Source organism: Morus notabilis, unplaced genomic scaffold (genome assembly GCF_000414095.1).
Source record: "Morus notabilis unplaced genomic scaffold, ASM41409v2 Scaffold220, whole genome shotgun sequence".
NCBI classification, from domain to species: domain Eukaryota; kingdom Viridiplantae; phylum Streptophyta; class Magnoliopsida; order Rosales; family Moraceae; genus Morus; species Morus notabilis.
Genome location: NW_010362274.1, coordinates 46,325 through 55,218, shown reverse-complemented (window position 1 = coordinate 55,218; position 8,894 = coordinate 46,325). Strand labels below are relative to the sequence as shown.

Here is an 8,894-nt window from a genome sequence, read left to right as displayed (position 1 = left end):
ACAAACAAATATAGACGTTTAGAGAAAAATCAATACTTAAGAGGCCAAAAAAAATTTATTGTCTTGCAATTGAAGCTAAAGTTTATTTTTTTTATTTATTTATTTTTTTTATTTTTTTTGTGATTAGGCGTTCAAAGTGATTTACGTGTTTTTGAATTATTAGTGTTTGGTATACTTACCTTTTTTTTATGTCTTGCAATTGAAGCTATTATGTTTTTTGAGGATGGGCCAATATTCTATTCAAATCCTAATAAGTAAAACTTTCAGTAAACCAGTTCTGCATTATTGAGGGATTGAGGATCCTTTTTTCAATCTTTAACCAGTAACGCAGTCCATGATTAGTGTGGGACTGAGGTTTCTTTTTCTCTTTTGGGATTCAACTATGCCCGTATATTATTTATTGTCTACTTTCATGTTCCTTTTTATAATAATATGACACGTCAATTAAAATTATTTTTGTTTCATATTAAATAAAATTAATTCACGTGACATGATTAGGGGACAATGAAAAAAAAAAAAAGGGTGGTGGAATGCATATTAAAACATTGCCAATCAAAATAAAGCAAAGATGGTATCGTCAATTAAGGCATTGAATCTAGGCTGCGGTTCAATCTTGTTCTCAACATTATTGGACTATCTTTCTCCTTGAGAGGTGTCAAAACGGGTTGTGCCCTTTGTTTGTGCTTAGTAGACCTACATGGCCACGATACAGACACGATTGTTGAACGTGCACGGCATGATGTGCCTTTCGGGTGGAAAGAGCACTCTAAGGAACCGACAAGGGTAAGACAAGCGCTACGACAATTATATGAAATTGTTGCTGTTTTATCATGCATATCTTACAGTTTTTTTTAATGAGATTCATAAGGTACATTTTTTTTTCCTATCAAGATTTTATCCCATTTTATTTTTTGCTTGATAAGATTCTCAGTGTCCTACTTTTTTTTACCCTTTTAATATTATGCTTTGTTGTTTTTTTTTTTTTTTGGTTAAACGTTAATGTTTTTAAACTGGTCAAAATTTTTTTCTTGTTTGTTTATAAGTTATTATTATTTTATTTAACATGCTTGAGACATGAACACCTTAAGAGCGTGATACAAATATAAATAGATCACGGACCCAAACTGACGCCATAAAATCATACAGGGCGCCGGCACAGGCACGCGGAACTAGTGGGCCATCCCCGTCAGTTTCATGTCTCTACTCTTCACTACCTCCATCCGTCTTGCCAAATCTACTACAGTACATATTGTGAGGGATAAAATCCTCGTTACCTTTTTTTCTTTTTTTTTTTTTGGATAATGGGTAATTATTTTGTATCTTCCATTTAAGTTTATAAAAAATGTATACATGTATCCAAATGTGCTCAAAATTGTAACTCTAACGGTAAAATTTATGCCAATTTGTATATTTAGATTCATAGTTAATTTTGAATTGAACATGGATAAGTAAGTAACCAAAAACTAGATGACAAATTACCATTATAGAAAGAAAAATCATCTCAATTAGAGTTATTACAGTAAAATTATGATATTTTAAAAAGATATAAACATTATTTTACATCACATTATACATGCATTAATATACCTACTATATATAACAATACTCAGTGAAAAATAACATGGTCAATATGAATCTTGTTTTGTTCGATTCATCCCTATGAACCCATAGAAAGAAAAATTGTCTCAATTTGAGATATAACGGTAAAGTTATATGACTTTTTTTATAAAAAAAACATTAAAATCGTTCTACATCATGTTATACTAGCAATATTATACCTACTGAATATGACAATGTTCAATGAAAAATAACATAGCCAATATAGATCTTGTTTTGTTTGGTTCATCGCTACGAACACATAAAAAGAAAAATCGTCTCAATATGAGATCTGATGGCAAAGTTATGACTTTTAAAAAAGATATAAACATCGTTTTACATCATGTTATACAGGAAATACTATACCTACCGAATATGACACTGCTTAGTGAAATGTAACATAGTCAATATAAAACTTGTATTGTTTGGTTTGTCTCTACAAACACGTAGAAAGAAAAATCGTCTCCATCAGAAATCTAAAGGTAAAGTTATGGACTTTTTTAAAAGATATAAACATTGTTTTACACCACATTATACAGGCAATACTATACCTACTGAATATGACAATGCTTAATAAAAAATAACATAGTCCATATGGATCTCGTTTTGCCGCTACTAGCACGTAGAAAGAAAAATTGTCTCAATAGGAGATCTAACGGAAGAGTTATGACTTTTTAAAAAGATATAAACATCATTCTAAATCACGTTATACAGAGAGTACTATACCTACTGAATATGATAATGCTCAGTGAAAAATAATATAGTCAATATGGATCTTGTTTTTTTGGTTCTCGCTATAAATACTTAGAAAGAAAAATCGTGTCCATCAGAGATTTAAAGACAAAGTTATGGACTTTTTAAAAAAAATATAAATATCTTTCTACATCACGTTATACAGGCAGTACTATACCTACCGAATATGACAATGCTCAACGAAAAATAACATAGTCAATATGGATCTTGTTTTGTTCTATTTGTCCCTACAAATACATAAAAAGAAAAATCACCTCAATCGAAGATATAACTTTATATAAAAAAAAATCGTCTCAATCGGAAATTTAACCACAAAGTTATGACCAAAAAAAAAAAAAAACGTTCTGTCACGATTCAAATACTTCAACAAAAACAACCACTTAGTGACAAATATACAAATGTTATAGTGTTGTTTTGGTAAAGATGCAATTGCAAGATCCGTTCATTTCACCGATTCAACTTTTGTTACAGTAAAAAATTCTCAGAAACAGTCACATCTAACTTTTTTGCTACAGTAAAAAGTTCTCACATAAAATCACATCTCAACTCAAATTAAAAACTCGAATCAACGAGTTCAAATATATGCTAAAATCCCTATTAAAATTACTTCCGACACATATCCCACGTAAATTATTTACTGCTACACCAACCGGTTCACACAGTCCAGGTATACAATGCTTCATCTGAGACCCTCCAGTGTCAGCATATTACAGTTCTGACCACTTGCATGCCGCAGCGAATAACAATTGACCACGTCCGGCCGAACGGAAACAACGGCCGGACCGTATCAAGGCCGAATATTATACACATTTGTATATACACACACACATATAATATACGGCTCTTCTAATATTTATTTATATCTTTCTAGGCTATATGTCTTTGTAACATGCATAAGATAGAAGCTTATTTGATTAAATCATTGGTTTACATGAGTTTACACACAGGCATACGACAAAAAACAGATTCAAACCACAGAGAGAGATAGAAAAAACTACGCATGCATGCATAAACACACATGAACAAACACTCCAAACAACGGGCATTACAAAATTCAGCCACTTTCTTCAAACCTCAAATCCTTCATAGAAAAAATATAACCACAAATGGATTCACGCAGCTAAATTATTTCAGCCAGTGCTTTCTTGTAAGCTCAAGACCTTTTCAGCAACTTGGGACAGTGCATTATAGGAAGTTCCGCCAAACGACAAAGCTCTCTCCCCACTCTCTTTAAGCTTCTTGACTCTATCCCTTATTGCAAAAGCTTCTTTGTCCGCCAAGATCTTCCTCACCATAACCTCAATCTCCTCCCTCCCCACCACCCCCTTCGCCGGAAACTCCCTCGGCCTCACCGCCACGCCGAGCTCCTCCGTCAGTATCGTCGAGTTAATCTTCTGCTCGGCGTAGAGCGGCCAAGCGATCATCGGAACCGCATTAGTAACACTCTCAAGGGTGGAGTTCCAACCGCAATGAGACAAGAAACCACCAACAGAAGGGTGTTTCAAAATCTCCATTTGTGGGGCCCATCCTGGAAGCACCTGGCCCACGTCACGAGTCCTGGCCAAGAACCCCTTGGGAAGAAAATAAAACGGCTCGTCGCTTTTTCCTTTCCCATTGTCGTTGCTTTCCACGGGGGAAAAATATGCGGATTCAGCGGAACCTGAGGTGGGCGGGCGCACCACCCAAATAAACCTCTGCTGGCTGAGCTCCAACCCCCAAGCCACCTCTGTTGTTTGCTCGTACGACAACTTCCCTCCACTCCCAAACGACACGAAAATGACAGACTCGGCCGGCTGTTTATCGAGCCACTCGAAAATCGGACCGGAAGAAGACACGGCCGGATCCCAAGTCAACGGTCCAACCAGGTAAATGGGCTTCTTAGCAAACCGGCCTATAAGATTCTCATCCCTCATCGATTTAAGCCTCGACGACTCTGCTTCTTCCCACGTGTTCAACAAAATCCCGTCAGCTATGGGCATCTGAAGACCCACTCGTACCATCTCATGATACTGCTGATTGGAGCGGTCCCGCATGGGGTCAATGACCTCATCCGGTCGAACCGGTCTGCTACCCGGAATCTGAAAATCGCTCGTCTGGTCAACGTACTCTCCTTTGATAAGCTTGTCCAGAGTCGGAAGGTAAAGGACGAGAGAAGTAAACAAAGCGTTTGTGGCTATATAAATGTACTTGCTCGGAATTCCAAGCTCCTCGGCGAGACACAGACAGTCGGTTCCGAAGAGGTCAACGACGAGTACTGAAGGTTTGACTTTCATGCCGGAGATGGCGGAGCTGATGACGGACTTTGCTTCGCGCATGGTGACGGCGCAGATGGTGACCATGGCGGCGTCGGGAGGGGCGACGTGGGAGACGCTGATTGGTGGGAGGTCGATGACGTGGCAGTGTGGGGAGTTTAGTGCGGGTGTAGTTTGGCCGGATTTGGTGACGTTGAAGATGGTGACGGCGAATTTGTGGTGGAGGGCGAGGCGGTTTCCGAGCTCGAGGATCGGAACTAGGTGGCCCATGCCGGGGCTAGAGAGGAGGACTGCGTGTGCTCTCGAGGTTTCCATGAAAACTGGAAGTCAAGAGAGTGACTATGAATGAGCGGAATAGTTAGAGACTTACCGATGAATGGAATGGAATGGCATGCGCAGTATTTATTCTTGAGCTGCATGCAAGAAAGTAAGTTTACCATAATAACAGGTCCCTTAAAAAAGAAGTCTAAATCTTAAATTTTAACAACTAGAAAATATTAATGTTATTTTTTAAGAAAAATTTCATTTTGCTATTGTTATATTAAAATTTAAGTTTGATATCATCTGTTTCTAAAAATTTCATTACAGTACCTTGACTTTTTAAAAAACTTTTTTAATTCGAAGCCAATACAAAAAGGCAAAATTGTCCTTAGTATAAAATTCATCTATTAACTTAAATTTTGAATTAAAAAAAGGATTTTAAATGAGGTTCTTAAAACACAACAAAATCATGTTATTAACACAAGCACTAAAAGGAAAAAAAATGGTGAAAAAAGGGAAACAAAAAGTTTCTATTTTACACTAATTGAAAAAAATAAAAAAAAAATGAAAAAAATGAACCTCATTTTTACACTAACCCCAAACTAAACAGAATATAAAAGCAAAAATATATGCACACAACGTCCAAAAAAATTCTTATCAACAGATAAATTTTTACAATAAGGATAATTTTGTGTCCTAAAAAATGACTTTGAGGTACTAAAAAAATATTTTCTAAAAGGTCGAGGTACTGGCATGAAATTTTTAAAAACAGAGAGTACCAAAATTAAATTTCGATATAACAGAGGGTAAAAAATAAAATTTTTCCTACCTTTTATGTTAAATATGACATATACTGTGATGCTAAATTTGACAGCAAATGTGTTCACGTTTTATTTAATCGTTACAATACTGTCATTTTAAATTTTTTTGAAAGGCATTTTTAATTTATTTTAAAGTTAACCTTAACAATTTACTTTCACAAGTTACAAAACCAGATCATGATGACCAAATATATGTATATATATAGCATTTAAAAGAGGTAAGTATTGGAGCAAAAACATATCTACATCATCGCTTTATATTGAAAGAGTTGAAGTTGGCTTCACTGTACACTTTTGTCGTCCAAAATGCACGTTCTTTTTTTTTTGGTTTTGATGTGGTTTTTTTTTTTTTTGGGTTTTCAATGTTCTTTTTTTTTTAAGGATTCAATGTTTTTTTTCTCTAAAATTTTATATTTTTCATACTTACCGTGATCTATTTAACTTTTTTTTTGAACGATTAACTTTTTTCTTTTATTTATCACAATTAAATTTTTTTCAAATGTTATACTACTTACATATTTCTTTGTGGTAGTGCTTTAAATTTCTTTGATGTCGTCCAAAATGCACGTTCTTAAAATATTGTTACTAAAATAAATTTTTAAAAATACTATATATTAATAGAGTTGAAGTTGGTTTTACTGTGCACTTTCGTCGTCCAAAACGCACGTTTTGTTTTGTTTTTGTTTTTACTTTACTTTTGATAGTTTTTTTGTGCTTTCAATGTTCTCCCTTTTTTTAAGGACTTTACGGTGCGTTTGGAATTGGTTCCAAAATATTGATAGTTTTTTTGTGCTTTCAATGTTCTCCCTTTTTTTAAGGACTTTATGGGTGCGTTTGGAATTGGTTCCAAAATGTTTTTATTTTTTTATATAAAAATGAAAACGAAAACATTTTTATTTTTATTTTTGAATCATTTCTAAAAATGCGTTTGATAATTTTATTCTGAGATTGTTTTCAGTTTAAAAAAATTGAAATTGTGTTTGGTAGTGTAATTTTTAAAAACATGTAATAATATTTAAATTAATAATATATTAAATAAATAATAATATTAAATATATTAAATAATAATATATTAAATAAATTTATTGGGGCAGTCGCAGATGGTCAGAGTTGAGGAGAGAAAATGAAAACAGAAATAATCTGTTTTCAGATTTTCAAAAAAAGATAAGATCGTTTTTGTTTTTAAATTTTAGAAAATTTTACGCCAAACGTATTTTCATTACACATTTTCGTTTTTTATTCTCAAAAACTGTGAAAAATGGAAACAGAAACGGAAACAAACAGGCCCTGTGTTTTCTTTTTTCCTTTTTCCTTTCTTCCCTAAAATTTTATATTTTTTATACTTACCATTCTTTTTAATTTTTTTAAAGGATTAAATTTTTTCAATCTTTCATTTATCCCAATTATTTTTTTTAAAATTTTATTCTACTTAGAATTTTTTTTTTTTTGTTTTTTTTGTTTTTTTTTTTTTTGCGATAGTGGTCTAAAATATTGTTATATTAAAAGTTATTCTCACAAATATCTTTCTAATTGTCCCACTAAAATAAATTTCTAAAAATATGCCCCTACTTAAATTTTTTTCACGGCCTACCCTTAAAATAAAATAAAAATGATGTGTTCCTTTCTCTCTTTTCTTCGCTTCTTTTATCTTTTCTTTTGACTCTTTTATTTTTTTCTTTTTTTTCCAAAACCTTTTTGGTGCTTTTTTTTTAACTTTTTAAATTTCTTTCTTTTTATTTCCATATATATTAAAACCTAATGCTCAATATATAAAAGAGTAGATATTTGGTTGTTGTTCATTCTATAGTAGTCCGAAACGGTGCTTTATTTTTTTCCTTTTATTTTCAAGTTTTGACTCCTTTATTTTTTTTTGTTATGTCATAATTTATGTTCATCCTATAATGGTTCAAAACGGTAAGTCTACCACTTAATGTATACTCTTTTTTAATCTTTTAAGTAAAAGTTTCTGCCTATTTTTTCCCTACTTATTGTTGTTTGTATAATACGTTATAAAAATTTCAATTATAACTAAACACGTGCATCACACGTATCAAAATTAGTATAATAAAAGAGCTGAAGTTTGACACTTTGTCGTCCAAACCGCACTATTTTGGTGCGGTTGGCTTTTTTTATTTCTTTTTTTTTTTTTTGCTTTTATTTTATTTTCTTTTATACTATTTTGTACCCCTTTTTTTCTTTCTTTCTTTTGCTTTGCTTTACTTTATATTTCTTTTCCCCTTTTCTTTCTCCATTTATCTACTCGTGTAGTCTCTTACCCTTGATCCACTTAAATCTTTATTTAACTCCAATGGTTTCACGTTTTTTTTTTTTAACTGTATTTATCTACCACTGTATTTTACAAATGATGTCTTACATTTTTTTTTCCCCTCTTTTCGTGTTTTACTTTTTTCTTTCCTTTCTTTCTTGTTCACTTCACTCATCTATGTAGTCTCTCAATCTCAACGTGTCACTAGATAATGCATATCTTCATAAGTTATTTATGCTAATGCATATCTTTATTTTCTATTCCTGTAGCTTTTTAGTTGTCTAAAACGCACAGCTTCGATACTCCTTTTTGTTTTTGTTTTTGTTTTTTACTTTTTATTTTTGTTCTTTACTTTTACTGCTTTTCCTACATATATAAAAGAGTTTATGTTGGCTTCACTGTGCATTTTCATCGCCTACAACGAACAGTTTTGGTGCTTTGGCTTTTATTATTTTTCTTTTTCTTTGTTTAACTTTTTTCCTTTTTACTAATCTTTTTTTCTTTTTACTTTTTTCTTTTGCTTTATTTTTTATTTTTTTTTCTTTGTCTTTTGGCTCGATTTATCTACCATGGTCTCTTCAAACCGTTTAAATGTTTCTTTCTTTTTAACTTCACCATTTTTATATTTACCTTCTTCTTTTAACTCTATTTATCTGATATTGTCTTCTAAAAACGGTGGTTTAGCTTTGTCCATTAATCCATCGTAGTCTGTAATCCTCAATATTCTTCAACCTTTTTTATTTTTGTTGTTCTAATTTATTCTCTCAATTTAAAGCTTATCTCTGATCTCTTTCTCTAGCTTTCTTAAACTTTAAATCTTAACTTTTTCACCATATCAATTACTCGTGATCTCTATTTTGACCGTTTATTGCGCTAAGATTTTCTATTCCTTTCATAGTCAATTGTTCTCTTTTTTTTTTCTTTTTTTTTTTTTTTTTTTTTTTT

The 8,894-nt window shown here is 32.3% G+C and overlaps 1 protein-coding gene across 1 annotated transcript; it reads right to left on the bottom strand.

Annotated features, from left to right (window-relative positions):
- Positions 1–3,195: 3,195 nt before the first annotated feature.
- Positions 3,196–4,959, bottom strand: LOC21392384 (anthocyanidin 3-O-glucosyltransferase 5). Its single transcript, XM_010101521.2, has one exon. The coding sequence runs from the start codon at positions 4,914–4,916 to the stop codon at positions 3,480–3,482; it is 1,437 nt and encodes a 478-aa protein (XP_010099823.1). The 5' UTR covers positions 4,917–4,959; the 3' UTR covers positions 3,196–3,479.
- Positions 4,960–8,894: the final 3,935 nt, after the last annotated feature.